Source organism: Talpa europaea, assembly GCF_964194135.1.
Source record: "Talpa europaea genome assembly, chromosome: 15".
Taxonomy (NCBI): Eukaryota; Metazoa; Chordata; class Mammalia; order Eulipotyphla; family Talpidae; genus Talpa; species Talpa europaea.
In genome coordinates this window covers 80,573,360-80,597,304 of record NC_140083.1, presented here as the reverse complement: position 1 = coordinate 80,597,304, position 23,945 = coordinate 80,573,360, and the positions used below count along the sequence as shown (strand labels likewise).

The 23,945-nt window shown below is 56.7% G+C and overlaps 1 protein-coding gene across 2 annotated transcripts; it reads right to left on the bottom strand.

The window, feature by feature from the left end:
• Positions 1 to 135: 135 nt before the first annotated feature.
• PDE1B (phosphodiesterase 1B) lies at positions 136 to 23,945 on the bottom strand (the record flags this gene model as incomplete). 2 transcript variants are annotated; one of them, XM_084255157.1, is made up of 14 exons in its annotated part: positions 136 to 239; positions 714 to 844; positions 1,324 to 1,432; positions 1,773 to 1,854; positions 2,179 to 2,299; positions 3,220 to 3,321; positions 3,443 to 3,568; positions 3,673 to 3,773; positions 4,152 to 4,292; positions 6,391 to 6,507; positions 6,848 to 6,914; positions 7,062 to 7,244; positions 8,084 to 8,197; positions 23,836 to 23,945. In XM_084255157.1, the coding sequence occupies 14 exons, from the start codon at positions 23,943 to 23,945 to the stop codon at positions 136 to 138; spliced, it is 1,608 nt and encodes a 535-aa protein (XP_084111283.1). The 2 variants fall into 2 exon arrangements, with proteins under 2 accessions (XP_084111283.1, XP_084111284.1); XM_084255158.1 differs by lacking the exon at positions 23,836 to 23,945 and adding an exon at positions 12,517 to 12,569.

Sequence of the window (23,945 nt, the reverse complement as noted above, 5' to 3'; positions counted from 1 at the left end):
CCTGGAAAGAGGGAAGGGGACGCTGTGTCCGCCGACTCCCAGAGATGAGGCTTCACCGGAGCCACGGGACACCCAGGGCCCCCGACCGCCTATAAAGCCCGGCACCCCCAACGCGGCGCACCTGGGCCCGCCCGGCTAGTCCAGGTTCCCGTTCTGGTTGTGCTCGTCGTCGGCGGGCGAGGGCGGGGCCTCTTCCTCACAGGGGGACAGCTCGTCGATGGACATCTGGTTGGTGATGCCTGCGGGGCGGCGGGAAGCTGGGTCAGGCCAAGAGCCCTTGCCACAAGACCCAAGAGGTATGTGGGCAAAAGTAAGGGACTCACAGCCGACCCCCTGCCTGCCAGCCTGCCCATGCCCGCGGGTAGCCTCCCCGGCCGGGCCCAGACGCACCATCCTCCGCTCTCACATAGAGGGGAAGATCTCTCAGCCAGGACCACCCAGCACCCAGACCTACGGGGGTGCCGTTGACAGGCCACGTGTGCACAGGGGCCCTCGGGCTGTGGGATATGGCTGTCCCTGCCTCTCTAGGCCCCTTCTAGAACAGTGCAGGCTAATCAGCTGGTCAGTGTTTCCTGTGATCAAACTCAGCATCTGCCCTGACTGAGTTGTCCAACAGAGTGGCTCCAGGGCGTGAAGGAAAAGGGACCCGCCGCTGCTCCACCACCGCCTTCCCCCAAGGCCTCTCCCCCACTCCACCCCCGAAGGGCACCCACCACTTGCTGCTCGTTCCTTCCATTTCTGCTTGTTCTCCTGAATGTACTTGATCCAGGTAGAGCGGAACCTGACCACGTCAGGATTGGGGTCTCCTACTTCCACATCCAAGGAAGGCTGGCGCCACTGGAAGCTAGATGCAGGACACCCCCCCCAGTTCCAGAAGTGAGACCCCATCCCCCCATCCACTCCAGAACCACCTTCCCCGCCCTCAGAGCGGAGGGGACGGAAGAGCAGGAGGGGGCTGGTGGAGAGTCATCTTTCTCTTGTTCCTCCACTAGGGACACCCCAGGTTCCTACCCCTGACCCCTCGACGTCACCCCACGACGCCACCCACCCCTCTGAGTGGAAGGAAAGTACCAACAAGATTAGCAGAAAGGCGCTAGGAAGCTACAGAAGACACAAAATTCTGGTGACAAGGACACAAGACGCAGACCTCACCCTTCTAGTCCCATCTTTGCACCCCAGTGTGTGTGACACGCAGCCAGGGAGCTCCCCACCTGCAGTGTCCTGAGCCCCACCCCCGCCATGGCTGCGCCCCTCCCTGTGAGTTGGCCTCTGTACTTCCAGCTTCCCTCCCCGGAGCAGGAGACCCGGCCCGCGGCCCCTCACCTGGGCTGACTTTTAGACTTGCCGTCATCGTCTGCCAGGGGCTGGACACTCTTCTCGGCCACATCGGTCAGCACAGAGAAGGTGGGCTCCACGATGAAGTCGATGAAACCTGCAGTGGAGGGGGTGGCGCAAGGGAGAAATGCCCCCCTGAGGGTCGGCCAGAGGCTGTGAAGCCGCATGCCTGTGCCCCCCCCCCCCCCCGCCACGTGCCAACAAGGTGGCGGGGTGACCTGGGGCTGAGCACTTCCCCAGGGGGACTGGCTTGGGGATGCTGTCTCTGTCTGTGACCCCGGAGAACTCCTCCCACTGCACCCCCCTGCCTCCCACTCAGGACCCCAGCCTAGCACAGCAGGCTTGCCCCTGCGGGAGGAACGGTTGAGAGGGGTGGGGACCTGGGCCTTGGGGGTCCAGCCGGGCCAGCGTCCGCCCCTGCAGGACAGGGCACTCACCGATCTGGGACTGCGCGACCAGCGTGGAAGTGCGGTCACAGAGCGGAGAGAAGGGCAGGCCCAGCTCTGCTTCTTTGTCGCCCTGGGGAGAAGACAGGCGGGGAACGCTGGAGAGGAGACCCCAGACACACCAGATCCAGGGTGCAGCTTGGGGGCGGGGGAGGGAGGAGGGGGTGGTTGTGGGAGGAGAGGGGATTTCTGTGCCTTTGACCTGAAAATGAGCGACGTGCAATGGAATGAAACTGCCGGCAGCTGTGAAGCGTTGCGGGTTAGCGATGTTGGATCAGGTTTGGGGTCAGGTGAGCTATCGGGGAGCAGAGGAGGATCTGGAGTAGGAGTGGGGAATGTGGGGAGCATGGGGAGCACGGGCCCCGGGAGCAGCAGGTGCACAGGGAGGCCAGGTCACCTGGCGGAAGAACTCCTCCATCAGGGCCTTGGTCCAGCGGCTGTGGACCGACCACTGCTTGGTGGGGTGGCTGATGTCCGCGGCGTGGAGCAGCAGAGACAGAGCCTTGGGCTTGTCGATCCTGGGCAGGGCAGGTAGCAAGGGAGACGGACCTTTTAGGAAAGGAAAACCTAGACCATTCCCTGCTTCCCATCACAGGCCTCCCTCTCAGATCCTTTCGGCGAGCACACACGCACGAGCACTGTACACACGCACGAGCACTGCGCACACGGCAAACACCCGAGCTCGTAGGCCAGAGAACCAGGTTCAGACCCCCACCGCGCCCATCCCACAGCTGCCGCGTGGCATCGAGCAAATCATTGAAAATTTCCATATTTCATTTTCTTCAACCCTAGGTGGAAATAACAGCCTCCGCCAGAGAGTTGTTCTGAGAATCAAATGACATACATGGATTTAGAAGAGAGTCTGGCGCCTAAGTGCTCAGTGGATGTTACCTATAATTATGATCATTGTGATTATTGTAATGCTGATTCTTCCCCAACAGTGACACACTCTGGCACAGACACCACAGACACCACACCCCAGCACACACCTGCAGGACACACACATCTGCTTTTTCTTACACACGCTTCCACTCCCACCCCTCTCTAAGCAGCAGATGTCACTGCAGCATTTATCTGCATCCTTTTTAACCTCACGACACTCCAACGACAGCCCCGACGAGGAGGGCTGCTGGTGAGGAGGGGCGCTGGAGACTGGGGGGGCAGGTCGCCTTCACCTCTCACAGCTAAGGAAGCCAGTTCGGAGGGTTGGGCGGCTCTCCTGGCATTCCCAAGCAAGCCGTTCAGGAGCAGCCGTGAAAATGCCTCCCTCAGATCGCAGCCCCGAGTGCCGTCCAGCAGCCCAGCTGCCCGGGCCGTGTGTGAGCTGGGACCTTGTGTGCACACACATCACACACACAGATGCATTCAGACGGGGCGCAGCGATCACCACGCGCACGCCTCGCTCCAGCCGGGCCCGGCCACCCCCACCGGGCACCACCTCTCCAGCTGCTGCAGGGCGGTCTTCATGGTCTTCACTTGCTGGAAGTGGCAGGACATGTCTGTGGCTAAGACCATCTCGATGACGAGGGCCCGCAGCTCTCTGAACGGACAGAAGCGGAGACGTGGTCAGCACCCACAGCACTGCTGGGAAGAGGCCCGTAGGCGGGAGGAGAAAGCGGGTGAGGGGTCACTAGGGATGCCCAGTGCTGGCTTCTGCTCACACAAACTCATCCTTGGTGAGGTTGATGAAGATGTTCATCTCGTCATCCTGCATAATTCGGAAAACAGAGCTGATGTGGTGATTCTCCAGCACTGAGCGATCGTTGTACAGGATGGCACACTCTGACCTGCAAAGCCGAAGGTCATCACGTCCGGTGCCCTGAAGTGGGGACTCTGCTCCATTCCCCACCTAGACGGGCCCCTCCCGCCCCAGCCACACCCCACCGCTCACTTGGTCTGGATGTGGAAGCTGTTGGTTGTGCCTGTGTGCTCGTAGTCGTGGATGGCTGCAGCAAAGATGATGGCCAGGAGCTCGATCTCTGACAGGCAGTGCTGGGAGCAAGGCGCAGGAGAGAAAACGGCCCCCGCGGGTCATGCCCAGAGGTCTTCGCCGTCAGCCCATCTCAGCCCACCTCCTCCATTCTCAAGGAGCCTCCTGGACCGATGCCATCCGGGGTGCCAGCTCCCAGCTGGTACAGACCCTGCCCTGCCCCAACCCTGCTGCGCCCAACACACAGCCCACCGCCACCCGTGCAGTGAGGGCCCGCCCAGGGATGCCCTAGGAGTGAGTCCAGTGCGACCCTGTAAAGACTCTGAGATGCTAAAGGAAGGCGCCAAAGAGGGGACATGGAAAAGGGGGTACAGTCTAGAACCTCCAGTTAGCCGGCGAAGGACTCTGAATCACACACCCGTGTTCTCCGGGGCACCTACCACCATCCCCGTGCGGAGCAGGACGCAGTGGACCGTCTGGGTAACGTCGGCTGCGTGAATCTGGTTGTGGTAAGGGTTCTTGTACTTCCCATAGCCTGTCTCCAAGGCTTCCAGGAAAGCCATCAGAAACACAGTGGGAATCTGCAGGCGGAAGGAAATGGAGAGACGGAGGACCTGGGGGATGGCAGGCAGCCAAGGGCTGAGCTTAGCGAGGCCTGATTGCTTGGCAAGGCAGTGTGGCCTGGGAGAGGCAGCTGTGCAGTCAGGTGAAGGCGCACATCTGGGCTCCACCACCTGGCGGCCGTGTGACCTTGGCCAAGTCACGCGTCTTTTGTGCCTCAGACACTTAAGTGCAGAATGAAGATAATACCACCGACTTTGAATTTAATGAGATAAGTACAAGGCACTTAGTAAGTACTCTCTAAAGAGTAGCTATAATTATTATTATTTCCCTGGAGATTTTTAAGAAAAGGAAATAAAGCTTCCCTCCCACCTTCTAAGCACCATACCCCATCCTGAACCCAATATCATGGAGAGGGACTCCGAAGCAGCAGAAAGAATAAGCTGACCTAGAGAGGACCCTTCCAGGCAGATGTGAAATGCCCCCTCCTCTGAGAAGCCTTCCTAGACCTCCTCCCCCAGCCCTGCCACACAAACACACACACACTCTAGGAACTAAAGTTCTGTCCAGCTCCTCTCAATGCTCTTTCTCTGCATGTAGCCTTAGGGTGTCTGCCTCCCTCCTTCAAAGGCCCAAGGCTCCCACGTGGCAGGCTGGTGTGTACAGCTGTCCCCAGGTCTCCTGAGGCTGGGAGGAGACCGAGATCCAGGACTTGGGGAAGCTTCTGCAGAGATGAGCAAGTGACGAGACACAGAAGACGCACCACCGTCAGTCAGACCCTAATGTCCCCCACCCCCACCCCGGAGGGCTGTGCCCCAAATTCAGGGAATTTTAAAGGACCGTTTCCATGACAACTGCTCTTGCTTTTCTGTTGCCATGGCGTCCCTGGAGGGAAGGGGCGAGGAGGGGAGGCGCAGGAGAGGGAATGGGTGCCCAGGAAGGGAACGTGGAGCTTGAGAAGGGCAACTCCAACTGGCGCCTCCACCAGAGAGAACACTGAGGCAACAAAGCTGCCTCTCGCAGGACCTGCGAGCAAGACAGGCTGGGGCTGGGGAAGCCCCACCTGATGCAGCTACTCCTGGGGCGTCCCACACTCAGTCCCTCCAACCAAGGAAGCAGAGGTTAGGAGAGGCTGGGGCTGGAGTATGTCCGAGAACCACTTGGGAGCAATATGATCTGGAAAAGTCTTTGGAAAAAGAGGACCCTGCTATTCTCTGTCCTGGAGGGCGGGATTCATGGGAAGAAAATGAAACTGCAGGGAAGGCCCAGGAAAAAATCCCAGCTGAGCAGATCAGCAAAGTTTGGAAACTTTCTTGAGAGTTGTTGTAAAAGGAGGGGTCAAGGGTCAAGGCTCATACACACCAACAGTCTGTTGTGATGATCTGGAGGCAGGCTGTGGGCGGGCAGTCTCCCAGCGGCCTCTGGGAAGGGCCCTTAAACCCCCAACATCCCCCCAGAACACACACGTTTTCCTCCACTTAAAGTCGACCACCCAGCCCCCCCAAGTGCGGACCAGATCTCCCACCGCAAGTCCTCAACCCCGCGGTCCACTTCTAAGTGTAGATTTTCCACAAGGGAGTGTTTTTTTTCCTAGTCCCTATTCCCAAGACACTCCCTCTGGCACAGGATCTGGAGAGGACTTTAGCCCCATATTCTTCTTCCCGTCCAGCCAAGCTGAAGAGCAAACGGAGTTCACACACCCTCCCTCCCCTCGTTTGGCTCTACCAGGCAATGCCAAGAACTAATCTCGCCATAAAACTCCTGGACAGAGACAGGCTGTCCCCAGGAAACAGAGACTGCAGTCCCAAGGGTGCTGGCTGACAGCATCCGGAGGCACGGACCCGGTCACCACAGCCAGGACAGCTGCCACGGGGGTGAGCCGAGAGGCAGCTCGAGAGGACAAGCCGGGAGCAGGCCAAGGGCAAAAGAAGAGAATCCCAGGCAGGAGGGGTGCAGACAGGAATCTCCCTGAGTGCAGTCACTGGGCCCGAGAGGGAGAGCAGCAGGCGGGAGAAGAGACAGCGGAGAGCCTGCAGGATCCACCTGGAGATGGCGCAGAACTGCCGTGAGAGCGAGAGCCCGGAGCCCGGGCCAGAGGCCTGCGCGCTGGGGCCTGACCTTAAAGCGGCTGATGAGGTTATGCCGAGTCAGCAACTCAAAAACGATGGTCCTCAGGGCGTGCTCCTCCGATGCCCGGTTTAAGGAGAAGACATCAAAGCACCAGCGGTCCAGGTTCTGCAGAAAAACCAGAGAGTAGGCAGGCGCACTCCTGGGGGAGAGCCCCGCAGCAGCGAGGACTGCAGTTGGACTTCACGGCCGACTTCCCGGCGAGGGCAGAGATTTGGGAAGGAGGAAAACAAAGAGGTGATGAGGTGGGCCTCTTTCTGCCCAGATGTCGCTTAGTCGGGGAGAGACAGGAAGGCTGGAGTTTACCTTAGGGGTAAGTAAACGTCGTTTTGAGGAACATGGGCCCCAGAGGTAAAAAGGGAGGCAAAAGTCACCCCAATAACCAGTCTGAAACTCCCCGGAGCTCTTTCACCCCCCAAACGTGTCTTTCCCGAGAGCCGGGGATCACCTTGAGACAACTGAGGACTGCAGCGGAGTAGGTGGGGCCCACGGCGGTGAACGTTCTCCGGAACATCCTAAGACGGAGCAAGGAAAGGTGAAGGTCGGGGAGCAGGGCCTTACCAGGTGGGGCTGTGGGATGAGCTCTGGGCAGGTCTGCCGGGGTCCAGAAGACCAGGGTGGCAGCTAGAGGCAGAGAGAGGCCGAGCGTGGGCGCGCCTCACCGTTCCACAAAGATGCCGGCCTGCACGGCGTGCACAATGCTCCGGAACTTGGGCTTCTCCTCCGCTCGCCGGCCTTTGGCCCGGGCCTGCTGGGTGAAGGTGGAGGCCAGCCAGTCCCGCACCTCCGAAGGCACAGCATCGGACCGCAGCTCCTGCAGCTCGTCCTCCGTGTCCAGGATTTGCCTGAGACCCCAGAGGGGAGTCGCAGAGGAAAGACAGCAGGTGCTTCCACAGCCTGAGCCCCTGGCCCAGCCGTGCCCCTCACCACAGCCCCTCTCATGCCAGCCTCGTGCTTCTCTGACGTGCCCTCCCCTTCTCTCGCTGCGCCTTTTTGTTTCTGCCTCTCTCTCTCTAATGTCTCCCATAATGAAGTGGGTGGAGTAGAGGTGGGGCAGCGAGCACCCCAATTCTGGACATGCTCAAGCAGACACTGCCACAGCACCGGCCACGGAGGCTACAGACCAGCAGCGCGGCCCGGCAGAAAGAAAACGCAAGCCGCCTGTAAGGAATTTTAAATCTCCCAGTAGCCACATTAAAAAGGTAAAAAGAAGCAGGTGACGCGTGTCCTAATGATACATTTTATTCGACCTACTACACCCAAGACAGTATCGCTTCAGTGTGGAATCAAATATAAAATATTTTACTTTTTTTCTAAGTCTTTGAAATCCAGCGTGTATGTCCCATTTCCACGGCTGTCTGCATTTGCACTTCCACATTTCCAGTGCGCACTAGCCACACGTGACCAGGCTGGGCCGCGAGGATCTCGAAGGACCCCTCACTGGAATAAGGCTCGGACTAGACGCGCTGTCGGGTCCCCTCTAGCTCTGAAACAGCGGCCCCTTCTCGGATCTGGGTTTGTCTCTATCTCGGCTGTTCTCGGCTGTTCCTCTGCCTCTTTCCCTGCCTGTATTTCTACCTATAGCTCTTTCCCTCTGCCCTCCCACCCCCCCACCCGGGTCAGGGCGTCTTGTGTGCCCTACGGTGGGGCAGGTCTTGCCTCTCAGCCAGCTCCCCACGCTCACCGTGTCTCATCTATGTAGACAGCCTCCAGCAGGGAGGCCGTGTACTCCAGGTTTTTCTTCAGTTCCTCAATGCTCACCTCCCCATTCTCCAACTGCTTCACCATGTAGCGGAGCCTGGGGGGTTGGGGGGGGGTACAGACATCCTTCTTAGGTGCTGCCTCGTCAGAACAGGATACCTCTCAGAGGATGCACTCTACAGAACCCGCTTCAGCCTTCCATAAATCATTAATCACCCCAACAGCAATAATAACAGCAGGGCCTCCCTGGTGGCCTAGGGGTTAAGTCTCAGCGCTACCACCATGACGGCCCTCCACAGTGGTGTGAGTTCCATCCCCCCCCCAGGGAGCCATCCACATGGCACAGCAGACCTCTCCTGTCTCCCCGCTGCTCCCCTCAACAGCGTGTTTCAGTCAGTCTGCCTGTTCTGCTCCCCGCTCTGTCTCTGGTGAATCCTCTCACCCCCCGCACCTCTGGCCTGTACCCCAGTTCTTCTATGTAAAAATAAATAAAACCTTTTAAAATAATAATAATAACAGCAGCAATGTTTTCCATCTCAGACTACTGCCATTGCGTTAAGCTTATGTACCCCTGAAGTTTAAGCCCAGACTTATCCTGACTCTGCCATCCCCACCCATTCTGACTTCTCAACACCACCCCACACCCCCTTTAGTTAGTGTTTCCTGAAACTCTGTTTCAACTGCACTGGCAGAATTGGGCAGGTACAAGCCTCTAGGGAGATGTTTTGGGGATGATCTGTTTCATAATCTGAATAAGCAAGAGCTAAAACTGCTTATTTCCCCCATGAGAGAGGGTTCTGGGGGCCAACAGCAGTCAAAGGAGCCCCCCAAGATCCTTTCATTATGTCTCCAGATCATGCCGGGGCAGGGGGTACATGTCCACAGCCCCTCTGTCCCTGGCAGGGATGGCAAAGACACAGAACAAAGACCAAATTGAATGCTTTCGCCTGGCCTCACCCCATCCAGGCAGAGCTAATGGATTATGATTCCAGAATCCATCAACCAGGACAAAGCAGGATTAACCCCTGCCTCCCTGGTGCTGCAGCAAAGATAGGAAAAAGGGACTGTCCCGATCCCCAACCATGCCCCGCAGCAGCTCCCGGCCCAGGCACAGTGGCAGGGGTGGAGTCAGGGAGAGATTTACTGGATGCTTTGCCTGAAGGGACAACCCCTCATATTTTGCACTCATGGATCCTGGGGATTTATGATTAACTGTAGGCTTCTGGGAAAGCTGGCAAGTCCAGCCCAGGCAATCACAAAACAAAGCTCTGTGACTTTAGGTGGTGATTTTAAAGCGTCGAAACATTCTTTTCGCTCCTCCCACCCACCCCCCCAAAACTAAGATGGGGTGAAATGGCGGCCATCACAAATCCCCACTGAGAGGGGCTTCAGAGAAAACCCAAGATCACCCTATGAGTCAGGCAGAAGAGAATGAGTCAGGGACCAGAGGCTGAAATTAGCAGCAATTCCCAGGGATGCTGGGGGAGGGAGAACAATGGCATTCCTGAACAGAAGCAGCTCTAGATTCCTGGGGTCTCTGCAGTTTCGGAATAGGAGTACCCAAAATAGCCAGTCGGTAAGTGTCACAGGCCAACTCTCACCTCAGCAGTCCTGGCTGAAGACACATCTGGATACAAGTGGGGCAGAAGAGGAGGGCCAGGCCCAGAGGGGCAGTGGGTTCTTTTCAAATCCCACTCCGGCCGTCCTGCCGTCCCCCCTCCATGTGGACGCGGCGGGTTGTTTAACCACATGGAGGCCAGGCTCAGTTCAGCTTCATTAGGGAGGAGGAACAGAGACTCGAGAACATGAAAGCCTTCCCCAGCCAAATGAGGTAGAAAGCAGGGCCTGAACCAGCAGCCCCCACAGTGCCCACTGAGAGGGGGCAGAACAAAAAGGTGAGGTACACTCTGCCTTTGGAGCCCAGGCCCTAGGCAGGGCTGCTCCCTCCAAGGCAGTCCAGGTGGCGGGGGGCCCTGGAATCGGAAGAAAAAGGCCTCTGGACCCATCTCTCTCCAGGATTCCCTTCCCGTCAGACCTTCTCACAACCCAAAACTCTGCCCCCCCACCCCCCAGTCAATGCCCACCACTGGAATTCTTCCAGTTTCTTCCAGACCCACCTCTGAAAAGGCACATCCCAGCTCAGGCTCCCAAAGTGAACAGCCACGCCCACGGGCGCTCATTTGCATGGATTCGCAGAATCGCTAACAATGCTGCCAGCTCCTCATTTGAAAAAGCGCTTGCTCCTACATTATCTCATTTTAACCTCACAATGGGCCTAGGGGGAGGTGAGAGGCGGGAGGAATTGCCGTCCCTATTTCCAAGAAGAAATCTAGGCCCCCTCGGACCCGGGTCTGGGAGGCAGGACTCCTGGGTCCAGACCTGTCACCTCCCGGCTCTGGGCTTTGGGCAAGTCACTGAAGCATAATCAGAATCTAGCTCCGCGCAGATGCAGCAGATCAGAATCACCTGGGGTACCACATCCTGGGCGTCTCTGCACACCTTTGGAACCAGAATTTTTGAGAGTATGGTTCAGGGATCTATATTTTTAACAAACAACCAGAGGATCCTCATGCACACTGAAGTTTGAGGAACTATTCTGGAGCCCAATTCCTTCATCTGTGAAATGGTAAGGATGATAACAAGCCTTCCCCCTCTCATGAAGGGCTGTTGGTGAGAGAGTTCAATAATGTATGCAAAAAGCCTGCACAAAAACGAGCCTCTGTAAATACGATTTAAACCTGAGCTGGTCCTGCCCAGCTCACGCCTCATTCCCTTCAAACCCAACGAACACCTGCCTTCCCCATCCCAAATCCAAGTGGGAAGAGTCTAGTTTGGATGAAAGCTGGTCATTAGGAAGCCTCGTCGCAGAAGGATAGCAGGAAGGGGATGGCCACGATCTCTCCTTGACAACTACAAACCTCACTTGCGCCTCACAACCACCTTATGAGGGAGGTTAAGTGATGTGTCCAAGATCACATCTTGTCAGTCTCAGTCAGACTGGAAAACCTACAACTCCCACTCCTAGAACCTCACCAAGCACCCCAACACCATCACAGCTCGTTCAGTGTCAGCCCATCGTTCCTGAAGTGCCCCAGAGAGAAAGCACCGACAGGGACCTGTTTATCTTGGCAGCTATGCTCAGCGTGCACAGTGCATGCTCGGGAAATGTTCCCTAAATAAATAAAAGGGGTAGCGGGGGCAGATAAATCAGGTATGGGGTGATCTGGTAGAGCTCACAAGTGACACCTGAGCCAGGATTTCTGAAACTCAAATGGAAAGACTGGGCAGAACAGCCAAAGAAGTTGTAGGCTGGCTTTCAACACACCCCTCCCCCTGAGTTCCTCCTGCCCCCACTTCTAGATGTGATCCAGAAGCTCTTTCCTAGCTCCTGTTGAAATCTGAATCCAACTTGATCCACACATCAGGAGGGGGCGGTGAAGATTAAAGAATAAATCTGACAAATGCGGAGTTCCAGAGGGGACCTGGACTTGGGCAGCTGGAATAATCCTGAACTTCACCCTCCTGGAGTTATGAAATGCTCCCCATGCCACCCTTTCTGGCCTGGGCTCTCCCAGACCCACCCAAAGGCCTCACTTCACCATTCTTCAGCAGGAAGTCCACATCAGTTTTAATGCTGCATCCCTGCTTCAGCGCTCAGAGGACCTGGCACGGGAACGGTCCCTTTGTCTGTACAACTGGATGCTCAACCTGCATCCAGTCCTCATCCAGACCCAAGAAAAATCCCCACCTTCACGCCAGCCTGTTGCACCAACATCAGATTTTGCTCTTTTACCTTCAGTCCCTGCACCATGACAGAAGCCTGAGCTTCTGACCCCGGGAGGCCTCGTCTCTCCCTGCTCTAGGCAGCCAGCTAGATGAAAAGGCTCCTGGCCGGAAGACTCCCACATCACGGAAGAGTTCAGTACCCCCAAGCCCCAGCCGTTCATTTCTTGGATCACCACATGGCTGACCATCTGGCCATTTCCGAAGCCACTGCTTCCAGCTCCCACAACCCCAAAAAGATCACAGTGAGTAAGAGAGCTTAGGTCAGGGCACCTCAAGCCAAGGGGCTGGAAGTTGGAAGAGGAATCCTACTTCCCTCCCAGGGTTCTTAAGGCAAGAGATGCAATTTCAGGGGAGCGTGAGGGCCTATGGACTGGGGTCAGGAAGGAGCGACAGAGGAAAAAGCCGCTAAGTCACCTGCCACAGTCATGAGGAAGAGACAAAAAGGAAAGACATGGGAAGAGAATCAGGTGAAGGCAAGATGGACCAGGGAAGTGAAGAAGTTGGTGCCAGCACGCATGTGCGCACACAATCCACAGGGCCTGTCCAGTCTGGATCCCGCCCGCCACACCACACCTGGCTGCCTGCAGCGTCTGTCCTCCACCCATCTTGCCTCCTCCTCCCAGGTCCTACCTGACGATAGGGCCCTGCAGGTGGCTCCTCTGCACGGGAACAGGCTTTGCCATGGAAAGCACAGTTTCCTACTTCAGAGTATCAAAGTGCTGCCCCGGGGCCCCGGGGCCCTTGAGGGAAATGACTCCCTCTTGGGCCCCCGACTTCCTTCTCCAGCGTCCGCGCTGAGGACTGAGCAGCAGAACTTTCCCGAGGGGGGTAGGAGGGGCCTGGCGGGGGGGTGATGGGGCTGACCCGGCCCGAAGAGACTGGGTAAGAGGCCGCGGGAAGTTTCACCTCTGAATCAGCCTAAAAACAAGCATCTGTTCTCAGAAGAATCCCAGAAAGGACAGAAATAGCAGCGGCCAGCCCCTTGCTCCGCGGAGGAGGGGCTCCTGGAGGCCAGGGCAGAGGATGCGCGCGGACCCGCGTCCCCTGACAGCGTCCCCTGACCGTCTGGGCGGGCGGGAGGGACCCCGGGCGGGCGGGAGAAGCGGCCCTGCAGGAGCCCAGGGGGCTGAGGCGTTTTCAGTTCCCTGCTAGGGCGTCTCAGGGCCCTTCTCCAAAATGAGCGGGGCCTGTCCTGAGAGAAGGGAGGCAGGACAGAAAGAACTGGAAGCTGTTAGGGAGGTGCTTGCTGCAGCGAGGGCTCAGGGGCCCCCACCTGCTGACCAGCTCCCCGGGGAGGGAACCGCTCCCCAACCCCAAGCCGTGACGGAGGCCGAGCCCTGGCCGAGCCCTGGCCATGGAGCCGAGGCGCTGGCAGGTGGCTTCACACGCGCCACGCCAGTGTGCGCCTCTGCAGAACGGGAGCTGCGGGAGGAGCAGTGCAGGGGCGAGAGCTCAGGGCAGCCCCGGGGAGAAGAGGCCTGACGGGGTGGCCCGGGGCGGAGGGGGGCCGGGGAGGCGGGCAGGGGACCGGACCCCGCGGGCGGCCGGGGGCGCCTCCGGCCCGTGCGCGCTGCGCCCCAGGCGCGCCGGCCTCTGCGGAGCGGACGCGGCCCGCGGCTGCCATTGGCTGTGCCAGGACGGCGCCGACACCCGTGCACGGCCCCGATTGGTCAGCCGGGGGCCTGGGCGGGGCTAAGGGAGAAAACGGGGTGAAGCCAACGGCCTCCGGGCAGTCCACGCGACCGCGACCTCCTGGCTGTCAGGGCCGGCCGGGCCGGGGGCGCGGCGGCCTCGAGGAAGGGGCGCGAGCGGGGCCGCAGGACAGGCGGGAGGACACAAGGGCAGAACCGGGCCGGGAGCCAGGACTGTGCCGGGAAGCCGCGCCCCGAAGCAGGGAGAAATTAAAATACCTTGTCCCTGAGCCAGGGCCTTGGAAGACTATAAACAAATGGGGTTTGGGAACTGCTGTTGCTCAGCGCCTCTGTGCTGGGACCCGGGGAAGTGGCTTCAGCAGCAGCGAGGACAGGGGAGGTGAAGGATCTACAAGTTGTTTTCTAGTGAACTCCTGGGGCTCCGAAGCGGGGCTGCTGCAGATTCAGGGAGAAAGGAAACCCACTGTCTGTGGCCCCCAATGCACGCACGTGCACACGTGCACACACACACACACACACACACACACACACACACACACGCTGGTCATGTTCTTTAGAGAGAAGCACTAGGGGGCCCAGAGTTAGAAACCCAGAGCTGCCACCCAGGCCACAAAGACAAGTCTCCGGCCTGGAGGCCAAGTACTTCTGGTTTGGAGGGCCAGGTGGGGCTGGGGGCGCAGCAACAAACAAGCCAGGCCACTCCCCTCCCTCACTGGCTCCAGCCCCTGCCCCTAATCACGCAGGCCTTCATCTCAGCCTGCCCGCTGCAAGGTGGATTTCTTAGACTAGGAAGGCCTTGGGGAGGATCTTTTGTCCACCCCCTGCCTTCTTGCTCAATAGAACCAAAGCTGATGAGACTAAGGACCACACAGCACCCACCCCACATGCCCCTGCTGCCCCCCACTCCACATGCCCCTGCTGCCCCCACCCCAGACTAATGTTATCATTGACTGTTCCTAGTGAGGAACAACACGGTCAGCCAGCATCCCCGCCTGGGGGAATAAGCTTCACACACACACACACACACACTCTACCTCTGCCTGAGCTGAAGGGACTGTCCCCTGGATGGGAGCAGAGCGCAGAGGTGATGACCCCAGTAAAGAGTCCACTTAGATTTTCCTTTAGCCTGGACTGGAAATTGAGTTTGAAAGTAGAGAGATGCCCGACCATTGTGCCCCCCTCTCTGGCCCCACCCCTAGGGCCCACCCGCACGGAAGAGCAGGAGTTGGGGTGGGGAGTGAGCAAGGGGCAGAGGCTCTGCTTCCAGTCAGAGACGAGGGGTAGAAAGGAAGGGGTAGGCTGGGGCAGCGGGGGGCTGATAGTGGGGTTGAGGAAGGGTCAGCCAAGACTGATCTCCAGGCTCTGCAATCTCAGAGGGTAACAGAACCTGGAAAGTCATCTCAATGCAATAGAAAGAGGAGATGAGATAAAAGCATGTTTTGGCCTGGACTTGGCCACATGTGCAGCCCTGAGCAAGTCACTCCCAGCTCCAGCGTCCTGGCCTGTGACACGGGTGACGAATACCTGCGCACGACCAGGTCGTGCAGAATGCTCGCACGACCACACGAGAGCGTAGGATGGGGCCTCGGAAGCACAAAGTGGTGCATGGACGCGAAGGATTATCGTTTAGTCTCGCCCTTTGTTTAGTGACTTCCACAAACGTTCATTAAGAGTCCCCCAGAGACAAAGTCCTTCACGCCCACTCCTGTACCCAGGACCTCTGGTGTAGAAAAGCCACGTCGCCCACCAGCACCACTCCGGGTTGTCTGGGGCTCCCCCGGCTCCTTACCCCACAGGGCCCAGGCAGACAGGGGAAGCGGCAGCCAGGGAACGTGCAAGGCAGGGAGCCCTGGGAAACCAAGAACAACCAGATCGCCCCCTTACCACCACGCAGCTCCCCGACTCCCCTGGCTTCCCAGTGCTATACAGTTCTGGCAGCTGGCTGGGCACAGCGGCGGGGGTGGCTCCGGAGATAAAAATATCCCCCCTGGTGACAGAAGTGGGGTTCCATCCTGGGAGGCAGCAAGCCTCAGGTTGACATGGCAGCAGCACTGAGCTCTCTGGGGCTGGACGGATGAGCTAAGGGATGGGGGTGGGGGGTGGGGGCAGGCGGCCTGGGGAGGAGCCGGGAGAAGAGAACCCAGGGGGTGAAAGGAGACCAGGGGAAGGTACTAAGGGCGGGGGGTACTAAGGTTGCTGGAGGGAGGGAAGGGAGACTTGAGAGGTGCTGTGGAGGAGGGTCTGGGGAAACTGAAGCAGAAGAGGAGACACAGTGCCAGCCCAGGCACCCCCTCTGCCTCCCTTTCCAACAGGTGGCCCCAGCAGCAGCCCAGCATGGATCAGAAGAAGGGGTTATCCAAAGGGCTTGAGCTTTGACCCAGACTCACAAGAACCCAGATACCCCATCTCCGGGCATGGCACCCGGGTCGCCACTCCCGCAGTCCTCGAGCGAGGGAGGACCTGGAAGCTGGAAGCGGAAGGCCGGTCCACGGAAAGCCAGTCAGAGGAGGCTCCAGGAGAACTCTCTAGCTCACTTGTCTTCCCTGCTGCTCCCTCCCTGCGCTATTTAATTCTGCTCATTAACCGCCTCCACGTGGACCACCCCCGCAAGCCCTCCAGACCACATCCCAACAGATGTTCCAGCAGACGCCCTGCTGCCAGGGGGCCTAGCAGATGTTGAACGCGGCCTGAGATGGGAAAGTGAATTGGACGCCTGGCAAGGGACTGACTGCAGGTGTGATGCACTGGATGGTGGATCTGTGGGGCTTGTGGCGGCCCTGTAACCGCATCTTACCCACTACCTCTGGGCATCAGTTTCCTCCTCTGTAATATATTTTGATTCTCAAATTCAATGCCTGGGGTGGAGACACAAGGGAAGTAGAATGACTGGGTCTTAGTTCCTGGGTTCAAGTTCATCCCTTCTGACTGGCTCACAGCTTCACACACACACACACACACACACACACACACACACACACACACACACGCTCAGCCCTAACCTGATGCTTAAAGGAAGAGGGCGGCTTTCTTCTTTACCCTAGGAAGGTCTAGCCTCCGTGATCTTTCCAGGAAGTTCTCTTCTACACATCTACCTTCAGTCCATCTTGCTGCAATCAAAACTATAGCAAGTTTTCTTGGCATTTCAGAGAACAGAAAGAGAAATCAGGCAGAACAAAGAAGGCTTTGGAGTGAGTCTGGCGCAATTTGCTTTATTATGCTTCTTTCAGATCAGAATTTCTAAAGCGTTGTAGAGAGATGGCCAGGATTTAGGGAGTTTAGCAACACCCATGGCATGTGTGTTCAGGGGCCCCAAGAAGTTTTCAAGGCCGGTGGGTACAGCAGAGAAAACTGGGGCCACAGTGCCAAGTTCGATGTACAAGAGCTGATAAACAGGGAGCACGGAAGCCAGGGCATAGGGATGGAGAAGCATCTCCAGCCCGCAGGCCTGCCTGCCAGGGAGTCACTAAGCCCCCAGGAAGCCACGCTCACTTACCAACCTAAGTGGTGCCAAGGCCAGCTGGGAGCCTAATCATCCCGTGCAGCCACCATCATTATTTGCAAACCTGACTTCTTATTGCAGCTGCAGAATCAACTGGAAACCTGCCTGTACCCAACAGCACCACCTGAGCACCTCCTTCCCAGCCCTTCCAGCCCCCAGCACTCTCCCAGGGTACGCCCTGGTCGCTTTCCCACCATGCCCGCTTCTCTGACCAAAACCCTGACACCGGTCCCTCAGTGGACCTCTGCCAGCTCTGGGATGCCAAAGAAGAATGCACACTTGGTGTTTTCTTCCCAGAAGGGAATCAGCTCCATAGATGCAGCAGGAGCTGACGGAGGGAAGAGCTGAGGGGGGCACGAGAGACAGAGGGCCTGGCGCTGTGGGACAAAGCAGCCCCTGCCTTGAACAGATAACAACTGCATGTTGTTGTTCCCTTCTCGGCGGCTCTTCTTCCCCCCAATTCCCATTGTGCCCCTCCCGGTAGTCCCAAGATTCTCCCCAGTTCCTCAGACCATCACATCTTCCTCCTCAGAGAACAGGCTCGTTACCTACCAACCTCCAGCCTCCCAGGCTCTCACCTGCACTCCACCTCTCTGCTGCTGTCCCGAAGAGAGTGGAAAGAGCTACTCAGCTTCCGTACTTGAGAAAAGCAGCCCCCTGAGATCCAAAGGCAATTACTTGGCTTCCTCCCCAGAGGAGGCAGGAGGAGGGGTCACTGCGGTGGCTACGAAAGACCTGGCAGAATGCAGGGGCTGAAGCGCCACGCCTCAGGGCCTAAGGAGACCCCAAAGGGGGCTGCAGCAAACTCACCCCAACAACATCTGGGCAAGCGGGAGCTCTGAGCCCTGAACCCCAAGCCCCGGGATTTTTTTTGACTCCCAGCCAAGGCGAGGGGGGAGTAGAACAACAGCAAAAATGAGAGGGCCAGTGCAAGGAGCAGGAGCTAGTGAGGAAGCGGAGCAGGGAGGAGAGCAAGAGGAGAAGCCAGAGGAAGGTGGGGACAGGGGAGGGAAGAGACAGAGGGAAGATGCAGGAAGAAGCCAAGGGGGGCACGCAGAGGGAGCAGAGATTGGAAACAAATCCTCAATGACAGATTTAAAGACCTGAAAGAGGGGCCCCCCTGGTGGCGCAAGGGGTTAGGCACCGCTGGGGTTAATTGCAGCCGCTGCTGAAGCAATTTGCAGACTCTGCAGCAGAGTTCGATCCCCCTGGCCGGCCAGGGAGTTACCCACATGGCGCAGCAGACCTCTCCTGACTCGCCTGCTGCCTGTTCTGCTCCCCACTCTGTCTCTGGTGAATCCTCTCACCCCACGCATCTCTGGCCTGTACCCCAGCTCTTGTATGCATAAATAAATAAATCTTTAAAAATAAATAAATAAAGACCTGAAAGAGAGAGGGAAAGATTTGTTGCCCGGTTCCCTGCTTCTCCCTCCCGCTCTGCTGGAAGGCCCAAAAGAGGGGACCGCAGGAGACAGCCGCTCCCTGCACTGACTTCGGGAACTCCCGGGACAGAGCCCCCCGGGGAAAAGAGAGAAGGGTTATCCGGGCTTCTCCCTGGAGGGCCTCCCTGGCCAGCCAGCCCCATAGAATCCCCAACCTGCTTCACCCTCTTCCTGGCCAAAGTGATAAATGCAACCTCAAATGTAGAATCTTTGCTCATCTTTTTCTGCCCAGTCTCCTGGGGCTTCTGGGCAAGCCGAGTGGCATTTGGGTTATCAGGGCCCGTGCCTGGTATATGACCCCCGGCCTAGGGACTGGGGATGAATTCCGGAGGGGAAGTGCTCCCAGGCCCACAGAACTCGCCAGTGGCAGCCCCTGGGCGCGCCCTCACCCGCCATGGCCTAGCACTGCAATGGCTCCGCTCTAGTTTGACTCCTGGGGAGAGGGGTGACAAGGAGGACATCCCCCTCTTTTCTTTTGTCATCAGCAGCCCCCACCCCTGGTGGGACAGCCTCCCCCTCACCTGCTCCAGACACCCATGTAGCAACAGAACTGCTCCAGATCACGTCTCAGACGCAGGGACTCCAACCTGCTCAGCGCTTTGAATCCCTGCCGCTTGGATCTTGATTTGCTCCCTTTCCAAACCCCTGGTCACCTGCTCATTTCCATTCCCCTGTTCTTCACACAGCGAGCTCTCCCATGCTGGAAAAAGTCCAGGCTTTATCATTCATCATCTAAAAACCACTTTCAATGGATGACATCAAATGAAAAGCTGAGATTCAGAGACTATGTGGCTTCAAGATCACGCCGCTGGCAATTGGCAGAGTAGGAACATGAACTCATACTTCAGCACCCCAATATCCTCCATATTCTTCCACTGCCCCCCCCCGCCCCTAATTCCTCCCAACCACGTGTTCTGACCAGTAGTTTGTATAGTTCTTGCTTTGATATGAATTTTTATTTCCCTTATCTCTGCACTACCCCCTCACCTCACTGTGGGACTTTTCCACCATCTACCCCCCCCCCCAAGATGCCTCAGTCAAGACAAAGCTGATGGGGGAAATGCAGATCTGGAAGACATCTGATGGCAGAAGGGGTACAAGGCCCAGGGGTGAGAGATTCCCTTGGCCATGGCTGGAAATAAAGGAGGAAGAGCTGATCTGAGGAGGGCGCTGGTAAAAATCAACACCCCCCCAAGACCTGGAAGAAATGATAGTCCTTTTTCTCCAGAGGCTCAGGAAGCCCCAGTTTATCCCATAATCTTCACAGCAGCTCCACAGCCATAGGCAGAAAAAGGAGGAAGACAGCACCGTTTTCAAAACTGGTGAGAGCAACAGAAGATCCCTCCATGGGGCAGATACAGAATGAGGACAAAATCTCACATCAGTGAGGCACCCAGCCCCGCCCCTCAACTTCCCCCTCCTGTGCATTTGATCTCCCCAGGATTGTCCAAAAAATGGAGTGTGTCACAAACACATACACATCTCGCACTTACATATCCTTCCATTGCCCACACACATCATTTCCTCCACACGGAGGGCAGACTTCAAGCATTCAGGCAAGTGCTTCCCTTCCTAACATATTTATCACCACGCATGCCATCTATAAACATAAAAACAGAGACATCCCATGGAGTGCTGACTCCACAAACTGTCCCCGGCGCGCACATCAACCTTCACGCAGACACACGTGTATGCATGCCAGGCGTTCACAGTGTCATCCTGATGCAGCTCATCCACACAGCCACACAGCGCTGCTTCTGTGTTCTCTCTGCAGCCCCTTTGGTTCAGGTTCTGCCCTGAAGCCCACAAACCCCAAGCCTTTTCTACATCACCCTCTCAGGAAGCCACAGAAGATGTTCTCTTTCTTCCCTCACCATTTTCTGCTCCTCCCCCCTACCCAGGAACGCACGCACCACAGCATCAGATACACAGCAGGGCTCCATGATCTATACACATCCACCCACTGATTCGTTGGTTCATTACTTCATTTAGCAGCATTTATTGTGGATTATATTCCAGGTGCCACACTAGACTCTGATGAAACAAAATGAGCAAAAATAGTCCCCAACTGGGTCCTTGCTCCAGCTCAGCTATAATGACCTTGAACCACAGCTTAGGCTATTAAGCTTAGACCTTGGGATTAAGCTTAGACCTTGGAGAAAGGAGAAGAGAAAGGGACTTTATCTGTTCTATCCCATGGGAAGAGGAGAGATCTGTCTGTAAAATTCCAAGAGAACTTAGAGCAGAGGGAAGAGAGTGATTCTTGTACTATGCTGAGAGAGGGAGAACTCGTATCTTTGCCTTTCCTGGCTGTGTGAGGCTTGCAAAGGAAAAGACTAGGCAGAACCTGGAGTGGTAGAGTTTTACCACTTGGATGGGTGTAACAAACACGGAGCAAGGTGTCTTCTCCACGCTTCGGTCTACTGGATGGAATTCAACCAGATTACAAACTCCACGGCAGCAGGGATTGTGTTCATTTGTCCAGCACTGTATCCCCAGCGAACGCACCCTTGCTGGCCCAAAGGGGCACTCAGTTAATGGTTGTTGAGTGAATGCATGAATTAAGCATGGCAAATGAACCTCTGCTTGTGGTTTTCCTTCATTCACAAAAGCACAGAAAATCCTTTCTACCCAATTTACCCTCCCCCACACTCCCAAGGCCCTCTAGTTTCAAGAAGGCTGGGCAGGCAAGTCAGAGACTCCTTCCTAGGGCCTCCGATGCTGAAAGTCATCCTAGTGACCCGATCATCTCCAGACTGCCCCTCCCAGCTTCTGCCACGTCTCTGTTTATGAGTCTGCTTCGTTAGGAAAATTCTCCTGCTGGGCAGAGATGAAATCCCACAGTCAGAGACTCTCCAAATCATATGCTCCAGATCCTGAGTTCATCCTTCACAGAGTCCTAATATGGGAAACAGAATTCCTGGATGCCCTTTCCAAAAAGAAATTTCCCTGTACAAATATATTAGTAGGGGCTTTTCTACAAGAGATAAAAATACCAGGTCTGGACTCCCTGAAGGGAGTCTAAATGTTCTAGATTAAAAATTAAAAGGGCGGAGGTGGGTGGGATATGCTGGGTACAGGAATCAAGGCATCTACACATATAAATGTATGTTCCATCTGTCTTCCTTTCTCCTCACTGCCCAGTCTCGAGTTAATCACATCCACCCTTCTATTTGCAGACTAAACAACCCCTTTCCACCCAGACCCATTGGGTCTGGTGGTCACTGGGGATAGGGGTGTCTATTTCCATTAAAAAGAGGGGCTGCCTTCTTTGCTCGCCTCTTCAGAAACCATTCAACCACTCAGCGTTGAGGAATTTCTCTCTTCTACTCAGCAAAAGTTCTAAATCCTTTTCTTTTCTTTCACCCATAGGCAAAGCTACCCAATATTCAAACAGGGCCAAATCCAGTAAGCCAGCAACTTGGGATCTACCTTGATAACACCTTCTTTCTCTGCTTCAAGAGAGTAAGACCGGGAATCTATTCCTGGTGATTAGTATTGAGAAGATGGTAAGTGAAGACCAGAATAATCTAATCAACAAGGTTAGTGATCCTTGTCTATCATGATATCCTGAAGGACATCTCAGCCAGCACACTCTGGAGAGGGCCCTGCTCCTACTCCCTCTTTCCTGAGCTTCCAGGGCCTCCTTCTGGGCATCTTCTCTCACCATGGGCACATCACAAACTAAAGGGAGAAATAGCAATTTGCTTCCAGGAAAGACTTTCGGTTAGAAAGGCGAGGGGGGAGGGACAGTGAAGCTGGGAAAACCTGCCTGCTCCTTTGCAGCCGTTTCCAGGAGTGGAGGCAAGAGAAGTATACGATGAGCCACCAATGCTGTGGGAATCCACGCAGGCCACCTTGATTTTTCCTGTTATAAACCCCCAGGTCCCTTCTTTGCCTTTCAACCACTTCCTTACCTGCCCTTCTTCCCAGCTTAGTTAAATTAACAGAGTTTAGTTTTCTATCAAGAATCACCCAGCGCTCCTCCCAACAAAAATCAATTCCATCAGTGTTCCCTTTCTCCATGCCAGAACTCATTCCAAGGCTTTGCTTCATAGAGCCCAGCAAATGGCACAGGCTAGAGGCAGCAAAAGAGGGCAGAGCACATTTGGATTCCAACTCCCACGGCCCACTATGCCTCCGTTCTCCCGAAGGCCTTTCTAAGCAGCCCGTGCATAAAGCAGGCCCACCAGCCCCACGGAAAGGTATCGTCTTATCAGCACAGGTGAAATATTTAAAGAGCAACACAATCGTGAGCCTCTCCCCCTCTGCCAGAATCCAAAAATGGAAAGATTTAGAGCTCGCTACCGAGGGGATTGGCGAAGGAGCTGCATTTTGGGGCTCTGTCCACTGTAGTTCCTCACTGAACCCCTACAGCCTTTCCCTGCGGCCAGGAAGAGGGCACTGTCCCTTGTTCTCTGATTAAGACTCAACAGACTGTGGTGATTGCTCGATGGATGGCAGCTGCCTGGGTGATAAAGCTGGTGCTTGGCTTATCTTTGATCCAGCCCTCTCCTGCTTTTAGGAAAAGAAAGAAAAGTTCCTTTTCTCCACGGGGACTGGAGTCCCTCCTTCCCCTGTTTATTTCTCCCCACCTGCTCTCATCCCGCGTCAATAAGAAGCGATGCCTAAATGTGCCTGGAGACCAGGGGAGACCCATAGCAACAAAAAGGTTTTGACAGCTACCTTGCCCCTGTCAATCACGCTTTCCTCTCCCCCACGCAGGGGGGAGCTCCGCCCCTTCTCCAGAGCCCGGGTGGATATGCAGAATGGGGTTCCAAGTTCCAAGAGAGAGGAGCAGCTCAGGTATGGGGTGCCCCCGCCCCCACTCCCCGTAGGATGCAGGAGCCAGAAACCACCTAGTCCAGCTGAGAGCCATACGACCCACAGGTTGGCACAACTCTCCCCAGGCACTGGGTCTGCAGGAGGTGCAAGCGCTCCACGCGCACCTCTGGGGCCCACGGACAGTCCTGCACATACATGTGATGTGTCTCCCAGCTCCACAACGCTGCACATGGATGTGTGTGAGTCAGCCTGCCACCTCCTGAAGGCTGCCGGGCTGCGGCCCTACCACACCGCACACACTGTGCGGCCGCTGCACGCTGCGTGTGCCACCGGGGGGTGGGGGCGGGGGGCAGGGGCGCAGGCAAGCGGCCCCTTTGCAACTCCGAGTCCCACGCCAGCCCCGGGCTCTCTGCGCACATGCCCTGCACATGTGGCCTCCATGGGTGCCGGGCCGCTCTGTCCTCGCACCTGCCAGCATGTGTGCCGGGGAGAAGCCGCCACCCGGCTCCGGCTGCTCCCCCCCCCCCACTTTGCAGGCTACCTACCCCCCCCCCCCGGGCCAGGGACTCACAGAGACCGAAGCTTAATCCACATCTTCTTGCTGGGGGCTGACTTCAGCTCCAGGGGGGACGGGCAATCCGACTCCAGCATCTCGGGAGGGCTGCGGGGGGACAGCTCCAT